Source organism: Corvus cornix, chromosome 23 (genome assembly GCF_000738735.6).
Source record: "Corvus cornix cornix isolate S_Up_H32 chromosome 23, ASM73873v5, whole genome shotgun sequence".
NCBI lineage: Eukaryota > Metazoa > Chordata > Aves > Passeriformes > Corvidae > Corvus > Corvus cornix.
This window is the reverse complement of record NC_046352.1, coordinates 7,435,039-7,448,252: the sequence shown is the minus strand read 5'-3', so window position 1 is coordinate 7,448,252 and position 13,214 is coordinate 7,435,039. Positions and strand designations below refer to the sequence as shown.

The 13,214-nt window shown below is 40.7% G+C and overlaps 1 protein-coding gene across 1 annotated transcript in view; it reads left to right on the top strand.

Annotated features, from left to right (window-relative positions):
• Positions 1 to 12,270, top strand: part of RLF (RLF zinc finger) — a 60,556-nt gene extending 48,286 nt beyond the window's left edge. The window contains 2 exon segments of the mRNA XM_039564643.1: positions 4,558 to 4,699; positions 7,107 to 12,270. Coding sequence (XP_039420577.1) covers positions 4,558 to 4,699; positions 7,107 to 11,858 — 4,894 coding nt within the window. The 3' untranslated portion in view covers positions 11,859 to 12,270.
• The last annotated feature ends 944 nt before the right edge of the window (positions 12,271 to 13,214 follow it).

Here is a 13,214-nt window from a genome sequence, read left to right as displayed (position 1 = left end):
CAGACTTCCAGGGAACAAAAGAGAAACCAAATGGCAGAGAAACCCCTCCCTCAAGATGGCGCCCTCCACAGACCACCCCGTGTGGAGAGAAAAGGGCAAAGATACCAGACAAACCCTGCTTGGCTCAACCTTCCCCCTGGAACAAAAAACTGGGAAGGTAGGAGTTTATGAAGCAGTTTTGGTGGCAGGTGGTAATTGCTGGTTTTGCCTGGGAAGCTCTGGATGTGCAGTGTCGGCCTCCAGAGCTTCCTTTTGGCCATTGCGGCAGTGCGTGTGTGTGTGAGGTCAGTTCTGCCCTTTGCTGCCTCCTCCTGTCACTCGCTGGAGTCCACTGGTGTCATCGCTGCTGTCTTGGGTCACTGCCCCAATAAGTAGGTGGTGGGGGAAGAAAACAGACTCATCAAGCACCAAAGAATGGTGGCCCAGCCCTGACTGGCTCTGGCTCTGCACTGGAGACGGGTATTTATGGCATTCACTCTGAAACAGTTTTGGATTGCAAAATGCAACTTCTTGGGTTGCTACTGTTGCTACGCAGAGACCTACCTGAAGCAACTCCCTCCAGAGCCCAGAGAGGAATAAAAGAAGGCTTCTGCCTTGTGCTGTCCCAGCTTCCCCACAAGAACAAAAAGGAAAGAGAGCTTCTGTGAGAGCAACCCCAACTTTAAAAGGACCTGGCAGCCCTAACCTCCGTGGTTTTATTTCCAGATGCCAGGTCTTAAAGAGAGAGTAACAATTTGGGGCAGACTGTTGTAGCACAGATACTGAATACAAGATACGTAATACACCTTTTTGGGGGTTACCCAGGACAACTTCAAAGAAGGTCCTGTCTGGTTCAAAAAGGGTTGTAGTTGAACAGTTATTTTACTCTGCTTGATCTGCTGATTTGGATTCTACTTAAAAGTTTTTCTAGCAATGCCATTAACACCTTTTGGATTTTGATTGCTATAAGAAAATGTAATTTTTTTGTATTTAATCATAAACCTGCATAATGGTGTCTCAAGTCAATAAATGATTTAAGCTTTAATTATCTTTCGTAGTATACTTCTGGTGTATTATGTAATTTGATTGACCAGGGCTGAATGGTGGCTAAAACATTTACCTGAGATCTTTGAGAGGAGAGCAGAGAGTAAGAAAAACCAAGACTGTCTGGTACAGAGTCATTTGCAGGTCAGCTTCCCTTTGTACTGTTACGGATTAGGGTCAACAGGCAAGCCCTAGCATTTCTGTGTACTTGGAAATGTTCCGGTCATCTAGAGAATCCTTAAATTACTGGTTTCCTGCAGTCATGTCCCTCTTGATCTTTAGAGTAGCAGTATGTTGATGAAAGATTCTCTGCTAGCTCCTGGCTGGCCTGTCACAGATGCTGCTGGCCAGGGCAGTCCTGCTGGCTGCCAGCGAGTCCTCCCATTCCCCTTGTTCTGTTCCAAATCTTGGTTTATGCAGTGTCAGAGAGAACCAGTATAAATTATGCAAATTGAAAGTATTCTGGTTAAAACAAAGGAAAAGACCTGTTGGACAGCTGTGACCTGCAAGTGTGAAGGAAAAATGTGTTTGGCACTCTCTTGTTTTGGATTGTGTAGTGATAAAACTGAAGCTTTGGTACCATACTCATACTTAAACCAATCCTGACAGTTTGCTACTGCTGGAGAGCAGAAGGTCCATTCTAGCCCTGTTTTGGTGCCTTATTTGTTGTCCTGACTGACCCTTCTAACCTGTAGTAAGCACATTATCTTATCCAGCCAAAACTAGATAGCATTCTGCAGATTAGTGCTGATTACCCAGTGGTCAGACAAGTTCCAGGGAAGGTGCAACACTGGGGCTTCTGGAAGGTGTTAAACCTCTTCAGCTGTAACATCACTCTTAATTTAGGAAGGGAAAATCTACCTCCCTTCGCTCCTGTCTTCTGTGTTCCACCATCTCCCTGATGGTGCAGTGGTAGCTCCCCAGCCTGGCACAAATTTCTGACTGTGATTCTTGCATATTTGGAGAGGTTAAGCTGTTTCAATAGCTTAGCTCAGCTCATCCTGGAGCCTCAAGTAGGTACCTCCAGGAGATCAGTAAAGGTCTGTGAGTTTGAGCTCTTGGTGTCAAGCTTTATCTCCCAGCTGAAGATGAAAGCAAACTTAGGTTTGTATATGTTATTCCTCACCAAAGTTGGAAAATTTTACACTGGTTCTTGCTGAGATTCATAAAATGTTATGTAATACTGCTTTTAAGACTGAAGATGCCATCTGAATTTGGAACTTTGTCACAGAAGTAGTGCTGCTCTGGGCAGTGGTTCTGAGCAAGCTGATGACTGCAGTCTCCAGGGAGCCAGGCAATTCATCAGTCCATAAAATAATCTACATTTACCATTAGCACAAGCAGCCTTAAGTGTTAACTGGAGCTAAGCACAACTTAAGAAAATTCTCTCTGGTCTGGTATGTTAGTAAGCTTTAATTTTTTTTTTTATTTCTAAGTATTACTAAAAAGCTGTCTGTCTGGAGATGCTTCTGTTCTCAGCACTGCCTCACATCAATTTTGAAATGGAAAATTGCCCAAATGCTTGGAATTGTCCTTTTTTGCTTTTCTTCATGTGTGAAGATTAGCTGAGGAATACTTCTACATCATCATCCTTAAGGATGCGTTCCAGCAACATACTTCAGCTTTGCAGGAAAGGTGGTACAAAGAGAGAACAGGACGAGTACTGAAAACTTAGTTCTCTGCCAAAAAGTCTTGGGAATAAGAGGTTATCCAGAGTGAAGCCTTTTTCTTGCTGTTCTCCCAGCTCCCAACTACATAAATGTATTAAATAAACATACAAAATGAGTGATAAACTGTATTTCAAATTTCTTTTGTTGTGGTAATGCTGAATTAAATTTTTTTTCATACTTGCAGTATACAGGTTCCTCATGAGGGGAAGAGGAGGGGCAGACACAGATCTCTTCTCTATGGTGACCAGTGACAAGGAGCCAAAAGAATGGCATAAAGTTGTGTCAGAGGAGGTTTAGATTAGATGTTAGAAAAAGGTTCTTCACCCAGAGGGTGGTTAGGCACTGGAACAGGCTCCCAAGGGCGGTGGTTACAGCACTAAGCCTGACAGAATTCAAGAAGTTTTTGGACAACACTCTCAGCCACATTGGTGTGACTCTTGGCGATGGTCCTGTGCAGGGCCAGGAGTTGGACTCGATGATCCTTGTGGGTCCCTTCCAACTCTGCATATTCTGTGATATATTCTGTGCTTTCCTTGCCTAAGCTTCCCTTCATGCAGTTCTTCCATGTTAATCATCCTGATGTTCAATTAAATTTTACATTTTTTCAGTTTTTAGGGGTTAAAGGGCAGTAGAAAACACTACCAATACTCTGGGTGTCTCCCTTTTTTTTTTTTTTTTTTTTTTTTTTCCCTTTTCTCTGGTTCTGTTTTAGCATTTAAAATTTTAACATCTTGAGTTACACTGCTTATGTGGTAATTTCTATGTAATTTCTATAGGCCTGTCTGTCTGACTTCTCAGCTGTCTCTTTCTGGCTATGAAAGGCTGTTAATTACATTTTTAGGCCTATAAATAAAGCAGACAAAAAATTCCAAACAAAACTGCCCCAAAACTTACCAGTAAACATTGTCCATTTTTTGTGCAATAAAATGATATCCCTGGTCTGATCCAGGACAGGACCTTTCCCTAGGCTTAGCATTTGAGAGTAGGATTGCAGTAATTCAGAGGAAGAATCTCGCTGGTGTTTGGTCCTGGATGTATTTTCTTGATGGTTGGTTCTCAAAACTGTGACTGACCTTGCAGTCAGAAGCCTCTACGTGTAGTTGATGTACACAGTGGATATGTCAGTAAAGGTGAAGTTTACCAAAGGAAGAGAAGAAAAGTTTTTTCAAGTGATACAAAAGATACAGATCCTATGGTTCTGTTACTTTTGGACTGTCCATGTACTGGCAGAACAACAGCAAGTGACAGGTTGTATCCTTAAGTGGCTGTGCTGCCTTGGGTATAATAAATTGCTTAATAGAATGGCTTTGTGCTCTCATGTGGAAAAGCACATAACAGCACAGAGACAGCAGACAGCCTTCAGCTTACAGATCCTTTACATGATGCTTTGCAAAGGGTGGCTCTGTAAGAGGCCCTTTTAATGGCAGCCACATCACCTGGCTACAGGTGTCAGCAGCTAAACTGCTTGTTTATTGGAAGAGAAGTGGCAACTTTCTGTTATGATTCATCTTACCCATTTTAAATTTCTATGTGAGAGGTAAAGACTCCGGAAGTGTGGGACTGTTTTTCTTGTCTAGAAAGGAAGTCTGTGCAGCTATAGATGTGTCCGTTAAGTGAGATGAATCCCAGTGCCAGTGTCTTTCCCCAGTAAATATCAGGAGATACACTGGGGTTTGAGCTGGTGGTGGAGTAGGGCATAGGAACAGTTCTCTTTGGTGACACTTGGAGATCAGGACCTAATTGAAGAGTGTGCTGTCCTTGAATAACACATTTTTCTTGGCATCAGCTCTGAACTGACACACTGTGGCTGCACAAATTGTGTGTATCTGCAATGTTCTTACATTCTGCTTTCAACTCTTCGCAGGGAACTGACACTTTTCTGGAGCAAGCTGCAGAGAAGAATAGATCCTTCTTTAGACTCCTTTTTGGAGAGATGTCGTCAGTTTGGCATCATTGCCAAGACACTACAGCATCTCTTTTTCTTGATAAGAGTCATACAGTCTGAAGTAAGTAAGATACAGTCCTGAGTCTTTGGACACAGCCAGAGCTGTTTACATGAATTTATTATTTTTTTAAATAATTAGATTAAACTGAAAAAAAATATCGCTTATTTCATTATTCATACTTTCTGATTAAGTGCCTAATAACGTACTAGTAAAAATCTCTGGAAAGTGCCTGCCATTGTAGTTTTGGTTTTGGCTTGATCCCATGAAGTGACCTTCAGGCAATGTGGAGGGGTAGGTTTGTTGCTTTGTAAGTACAGTATGACAGGATTTTGCAAACAAAGCATAGCTGTGTTTTAATCTGCTGCTTGTTCAGAAGCTAGGCACATGAGAATTTTCCACAGCATCTCTAAGAGGTGAAGACTTGACTTAAATGTCTCATATTTTTGTATTCTAAGAAAATACCTCTTCCTCAAAACGTGTGGTACAATCACATCTGTATTTCTACCTTCTATTCTGAAGCCTGTCTTTAGAAAATCACAGAAAGGCAAAAAATATGTTTTTATTTTTTTTACTCATCATCTCTGTTTACGGACTAATGGAAAGACCCTAGTTGATCCCAGCATGCTCCTTGTGAGCAGAACTGCAGGATAGCTTGGCCTCCCCTGGCTGTCTGTTCAGTGGCATATCTCTGTCTGCCTTCAATGGCTGCACTGGCTCTTGCAGTTGGTTGTGCGGAAATTTCCTGTTTCTGGTATATGAGAGTAAATTTGTGGAGGGCAATGAAGAATGAAAATTATTCAGGCACACTTTATTGGGGGGGAAAAAGAAGCTAGCTGACAGGATTTAAACTTTCAATAGCAGTACAACATGGATCATGGACCTTAAATTAGATATGGGATTTTTCCTTAGGAACATCCCCATTCCCATAGGTTTTCCAATGTTTCTTCCTGAAAAACAGCCTAGTTTTGCACACATAGATTAGAATTAGCCACATGAACTTCAGGTTTATGAATGTTCCAATTAACTCTACAGTTTGATTATCCCTTTGCATTCTGACATGGTCATGAGTTTATTCAGAGTTAGGATAGATTATGGATAAAACATACAGGATTCCTTTTTTCAGTTACATTTCTCTCCAATTTTTTCTGCCTGGGAGTCTCTTTCACTGGCTGGAGTTAATACTCTGACCCAAGTGAGTTGCCAAGTGTGATGTGACAAGAGCAGGGCAAGTGCCAGAGCCCTGGTTTAGAGTCAGAGTAGGGTCAGAAGGATTGCATGATTGTCCTCTTCACCTATCACAGAGTCCAGAACTCTGTTCTGCCAAGGACTGCAGAGAGACGTGTTTGGTCCTAGTTTCTGTAGAGTTGGCCTATTTCTAATTTTAAGACGTGCGTGAATGTATACTTTATCTGTAAATCATAATACATTGGTAACTATATACCAGGTTTTTCTGTGTTTCATGCTAAACCATACTAAAATTTCTTCTGGAGAAATAGGTTCTAACTCTTACTGAATTAAAGAAGCATGGCATGATGTCTGGTGGGCTGTGAATGCTGAGTATAAAAGCTTGCTAATTCTGTTAACTTGTTTGTAGTTATTTTGGATCGTTACAGTCTGGGCTGGTACAGGTGTAGTTGTGGTAGGCACATGTCGGCTAAGTTATTCATAAGTATCTTCAGTGCTACTTATCTTTACTAATAATGGCTAAATAGTTACTTCATGCATTTAGATTCTTTATGCTGAAAAATACACTTTTGGAACAAGGTAGCCTTCAATTTGTCCATGTAGAATTTGGAATATACCATATTTTAAATTAGCATGTGATTAATGTAGACATCTTCCCCATGCTGCTGAGCAGCACCTCAGAGTTGCACAGACTCCGCAGAAAGTGTTTGGAAGTGAAATGGTAGTTATGTTCATCAAGAATCATTTCTGCTATGGTACTGCATATACTGCTGAACGTTATTTTGTTTCAAGGTGTGAATTTACATAAATTTCCTTATTACACAGTACTTCATATTCTAAATTAATATCCTGGGTGGATGCTGCAGGAAGAATGCACATGGAAGATTTACACCATTCTCTTTTAGAAATCTGGCTTAGTTATGGTTGAGAGTCACTAAGTTAAGAGAGAGAGGAGTTAGAAAAGTGTTTTGCAACATCTCATGCCTAAACTAGTTTGCATGACTCCTCCAGAGTGCACACTAAGTGTGCAGTGGTTCCCATCACATGAAAAGCAGAAGAGGTTCCTGGTGTAATGTCGCAGTGTAAGATAAACTGCAGTTCCTTAGAGGGTGCTCTGTGACTCAGGCACTTAATGCTCAGGAACCTGAATACATTTGGAATGGGGTGTTGTCTGTTGGATGCTCTCATTGCATGTTTTCTTCCTAGAAAGAATGTATTTATCAGAGAAGAATAACATTTGTTTTGTGACTGGTTTTTTTGTTTTTCTGTTTTCTGCAAACAGGCAGAGGAAGCGGGACTTGCCGTGTCTGTTTTGTTATGTGTGAGAGCCCTTCAGATCAGGTCCAATGGGAGTGACGAAATGAAGACATCAGTGTGTAAAACAATTGCATGCCTTTTACCAGAAGACCTTGAAGTTAGAAGAGCTTGTCAGCTCACAGAATTCTTACTTGAGCCAACTTTGAGTGGATTTAATGCGTTGGAAGAGCTCTATATGCAGCCAGACCAAAAATTTGATGAAGAAAATGCACTGGTTCCAAATTCACTCCGCTGTGAACTGTTGTTAGCTTTGAAAGCATATTGGCCATTTGATCCTGAATTTTGGGACTGGAAGACTTTAAAGCGGCATTGTCTTAAACTATTAGGGAAGGTAGCTTCTGATTCTGAGGATGATGCAGGTTGTCATATGTCACTCAATGAAACCGACATGTTAGAAACTTTCTTTAGTGACTATGATGAGACAAAAGAACACAAATATTATGATGGGAAAGACACAATGAACCACCCTAAGGAAAAAGCAAGAGTAAAAAAACCAATTGGTTCTTCAGAAAGATATCAGAGATGGCTTCAATACAAGTTTTTTTGTGTGCTCTGCAAAAGGGAGTGTATAGAGGCCAGAATACTGCATCATTCTAAGATGCACATGGAAGATGGTATTTATACATGTCCTGTTTGCACAAAAAAGTTCAAGAGAAAGGAATTTTTTGTACCACATGTAATGGAACATGTTAAAATGCCACCTAGTAGAACACACAGACCTAAAAAGAAAATAATTCTGAAAAAAGAGAGATCACCGCAAAAGGCAACAGCTTCCAGCAGCCCACCCCCAGTGTTTCCAGAAAGGTCACACCAGCCACAGCTCCCTGAAAGCTTTGACGATGACACACAGGAATATGTTACATTCAGCCAATTGGAAAATTGCCAGCTGCAAGATAGAGACATCTACCCATGTCCTGGGACAGATTGTTCTAGAGTATTTAAACAGTTTAAGTACTTAAGTGTACATCTGAAAGCTGAACATCAAAACAACGATGAGAATGCAAAACACTACTTGGATATGAAAAACAGGAGGGAGAAGTGTGCTTTCTGCCGCCGGCACTTCATGACATCCTTCCACTTGCGGGAGCACGAGCGTGTGCACTGCGGGCCTCAGCCTTACATGTGTGTGTCTATGGACTGTTACGCTAGGTTTGGGTCAGTTAATGAGCTTCTCAATCACAAACAAACACACGATGATCTTCGGTATAAATGTGAGCTAAATGGCTGTAATATTGTTTTCAGTGACTTAGGGCAGCTTTACCATCACGAAGCACAACACTTCAGAGATGCATCATATACCTGCAACTACTTTGGTTGCAAAAAGTTTTATTATTCAAAAACTGAATTTCAGAATCACCTTGCAGCACATGATATCCAAGTATCAAATGGGGAAGGGAAGCAAACGCTGAACCTTGAAGGATCCGTTTCAGAAGACAAATCCAGTTATCTTCCAGAGTCTCAGTTGCTTGAACGATCTGAAAATTCCAATCTGAATGATAACTTGGATCCCTCAGGCTCTCAGGAAATTCCACAGATGAAGGAAGAATCTCTCTCTGACAGTGAAGATCTAAACAGTGAAAGTAATTGCAGCCTGCACTGTGGGGAGCACAGGACAGATGCTGCAGTTAGCCAAGGTCAGACATCTCCTCGGCTGCTTGGAGCAGTGGCTCACAACCAGTCAGTTCCAGGTTTTGTTGTGTCCCAGGAAGGAATCTTCCATCCAGCAGATGTGAAACAACAGTGTTCCAATGTGGCAGTTTGCTTTGATGAAAAAAACCTTCCCTGTGGTTTTGAAGGCTGCTGTTCGACCCACAAAAATTCCAGAAGTCTGCAAAAACACCTTCGAAGGGCCCATCCATACAACTTTAAAGGTAAAAGAAATATGGAAATGAAAGCTAAATACTTTCTCGATCTGTTGAGTGATGCTCAGGACAGTAAATCCCCTACAGACATGAGTACAGAGTTAGGTCATAATTCTGATACAAATGCTGACTCTCCAGAAAGTGTGTGTTGTGCTGTAGATGTTAAAGGAAGCAGTAGCCTGAGGGAGGAAACTTGTCCTTCTTCCCCCGAAACATCTTTTTATGACAGTTGTAAAGAACCAAATATTGAAGATAACATGGTGGAGCTAATGTTAGGCTTGAAACATCTAAGCTTAAAAAATGTTAACATTCAGAATTCTTCAAGACAGAAACCTTTTCTGGGCTATTCATCTAGGGATGCCAAGTGCCCTGAGACAGTTGATGAAACTACCTCAAAATGTCAGCTTCAAGAGCAACAAGATAATTTACCCAGCCAGTACCTTACTCAACTGGCAGCTAAACCATTTTTCTGTGAATGTCAAGGATGTACATTTGAGTTTGTGACTAGAGAAGCTCTCTTAATGCATTACGTTAAAAAGCATAACTATTCAAAGGAAATGGTTCTTCAGCTAAATATGTTCCAGCATCGGTATTCACCATTCAAGTGTCATATTTGCCAAAGATCGTTTACAAGAAAAACACATCTTCGAATTCACTATAGAAACAAACATCAAATTGGCTGTGAGAGGGTGGCTCACAAAGTGTGTCCTAATGAAAAATTTGATCATGTAGGTTTATGTACAGAGGACAGAGGGCATAAGAATAGCACTGCTCCAGTGCCTGCCTGTGTGAACAGCGTTGGGTTCCCTGGACATTCGGACTCTGAACAGCTGTGTCACCCAAAAAAGGATGACTGCTGTTCTGAGACTGATTTGGAGTCCAATGAAGAGACAGACAATGACATAACAAGAAAAACATCTAACATAACTTCTCTGGACAGTCATAGGGAAGAACTGGAAGCAAGACAGGGAAGAGGAAGCAAAAGAACAGTTACTAAAGGAAACTTATGTTACATATTGCATAAGTACCACAAACCATTTCATTGTATACATAAAAGCTGCAACTCGGCATTCACAAACCAGAAAGGTTTGATTCGCCATTACAGAACTGTTCACCAGTATAATAAGGAACAGCTCTGCTTAGAAAAGGACAAAGCAAGAACAAAAAGGGAGCTTGTCAAATGTAAAAAAATATTTGCATGCAAACACAAAGACTGTGGTAAGCGTTTTCTGTGTTCTAAAGCTCTTGCTAAACATTGTAGTGACTTCCACAATGAAATCTTAGAGGATCAAAAACTGCTTTCTGAAGCTGAGTCTGCCAGATTTGCTTGCAACCAAGCCCACTGCCCTGCTGTATTTTATACATTTAATAAGCTTAAACAGCATCTAATAGAAGAACATGCCAATGAAGAAAAATTAAACAAAGATTTTGAAATCCATTGTGACCTCAATGGCTGCAATCGAATTTTCACAAATTACAGTAACTATTCTCAACACGTATATTTCAAACACAGTGAATATTATGATAGTCTCTTTGGAAATCAGAAAGAAGAGGAAGATAATGAAGATAAAAATAAAAATGAGCAAAATTATTTGAAAGACAGCTTTGACACAAGCAAGCAGAATGGGAAGCAATTAAAAGAAAAAGCTAAAAGAATTAGCAGAAGTAGAGAAAAGCATTTGCTGAATTTCAAAACAAAAGAGGAAGCCCTACAAATGTGCAAAGAGAAGTCTAACCAGACACAGTACCCCTGCATGGTCCAGGGGTGCCTGTCTGTTGTCAAACTGGAAAGCAGCATAGTGAGGCACTACAAGCGCACACACCAGATGACCAACATGTACATTGAGCAGCGCCTTCAGAAACTTGTTCTTTGTGTTAAATGTGGCATCATGATTGAAAAGCAGTCTTGCTCTGACACAGCTTCAGACTTGGATAAAAAAGGTGTAGAAGTTAACGAGGATAAATCGGCTAATTCTGAGTCTGTGCAGGAAAGCGACAAACCCCTTGTTCCAAACCCTGTCTGTGATCCTTCAGATGTGAGTAATGAAGACCAAAAACAATTTCCCCCGAGTAGTGTGAATTTTGATGCCAGTGCCTTTGCGTATTCAGGCACTTTAAAATATAACCACAGTTCAAAGAACACCTGTTTTGAAGAGCCTAACACCAGGGAGACAACTAAGTCTAAAACTGAAGATTTTTCTGAAAGTAGTGAAAGAGAGAACAGCTCTTGCTTCTCCAGTTTACAATTAGAGTTGCCAAGAGAGAAAGACCCAGAAGGATGTCCACATAGTGCAGTTAATCAGAATGCAAAAAGAAATGTACTTTGTGCTACAAAAGACAAATTTCAAAAGCCTCCTGTGTCCAAACCATTTGATTTAAAGACCTATAAACCAATGGGATTTGAGTCTTCATTTTTAAAATTTATTCAGGAAAGTGAGGGAAAAGATGATGATGATGATGATGATGATGGTGATGATGATGATTGTGATGAGGTAGTAGAATGGGAGTCTCCTGAGCAGTTGTCAGTAGATGAAGTGTTGCAAAAAGAGGGAGACAGTCAAGGGGATACACCAGTAAACAACTTTGTAAGTGACAAAAATGTAATCATAACCCCGAATAATCCTGGGCAGCTAACAGAAATCCAGCCATTGCTGTCAGAGTCTTCAACTGCCCCTTCTTTAGAAAATCTGAGGGCAATCTTGGACAAGGCCCTAACGGACTGTGGAGACCTTGCCTTAAAACAGCTGCATTACTTACGACCAGTAGTTGTTCTTGAAAGATCCAAGTTTTCCACACCTCTCATAGATTTATTTCCAACAAAAAAAGCAGATGAGCTGTGTGTAGGAAGTACATAAGTAGCTTTGCTTAGAGCAGATAGCCTCCACTACTGCTGTACGGGGAGAACTTCAAATTAGAACAGTAATTGTTACAGTACACACTTTTTAGGTTAGTTTTGACTGTTTATTCCATGAATGTATAATATCTGTCAAAAGTAATGGACAAGTTAATTTAGCTCCCCATTTTCTTCAATGAACAATGCTGATTTTGGTGCTATTTAACACATCAGAATACTGGGGGCTTCCTCTTGAAGAGTAAATGTGCATGATTGTATATGGAACAAGTACTGGGGTACCAGGGTTTGGGGGGTGATGGAGTTATTACTTGACTTGAATGTGCACCCCAGGGTGCTTTGTGTAACATATTGTACACTACAGCATCTTATATTTTTTGAGTTATGAGTTTCAATAAATTACAGTTTTTCACCCATTTGTTTACTGTACAGTAAATCTTTAATGTGCTCTACTTGTAATTGAGTTTGGGACCATTCTGAGTGCATTGGACAATGTTGCTTAAGTTTTATGCATTTGTAGATAATTTATCAGACTGATGAAATAGATACAGAAAAGTAAAGTATTACATTTTATTTTACAACATTCTCCGTGCTTTTTTCAGACTTGAAAGAACTATAATTAGTACAGGCAGAAAGCACTTACGCATGAGAAAGTCCTTGTTCCTTTAAAGGTGGAGGGTGCTTTCTGAGACTGTCTGGCACCACCTGAGTGTGTGATGAGTCTTGCCAGGCTTCCAAGCAGGTTGTGTCACATGAAAGTACCAGTATACATTTAGGGTTCCCCAGTTAGCTTTTTTGACAATGGATGAAACCTAGCAGGAAGATTCACGAGAAGAGTCAGCTAATATTTTAAGCTCTGTTTCTTGTTCTGTGTCGCGTTTCTTGCCATACATGGCTACATCATGAGGCCCAGAATCGCTGTCCCCTCTAGGGGATATTTCCCCATCTCCATGGGGATTCTAATGAGCAAGCAGCAATCACAGCTTCTTACTGATTGAGGGCTTGGGTATTGTTGGGGCTTCTGGGTTTTTAAACTGTGATCTGAAAAGCAGCAGTGGAAAGGAAATGGAAAAAGCTGTGGGAAATGTTTGAAACAGAGCATGAGTAGTGGCTGGGTGCAGGAATGATGGCAGCTATCAGCTGTCTAGTGAACTGTGGTATGACCAAAACTAGGCAGAAATGGCATCTCTATACTACATCTAGAAAAAGAAAGTTATTTGGGCATCCTTAAAAGTTAGGTTAAAAATCATACACCAAGCAAGAGAAGTGTAGTTTACTGCCTAGCTTTTCATGTAATTTCCTCTCTCTAAACTATAAGCTTCTTGTAATGGAAGAAATATAGTGCATCAATCTTCTCACA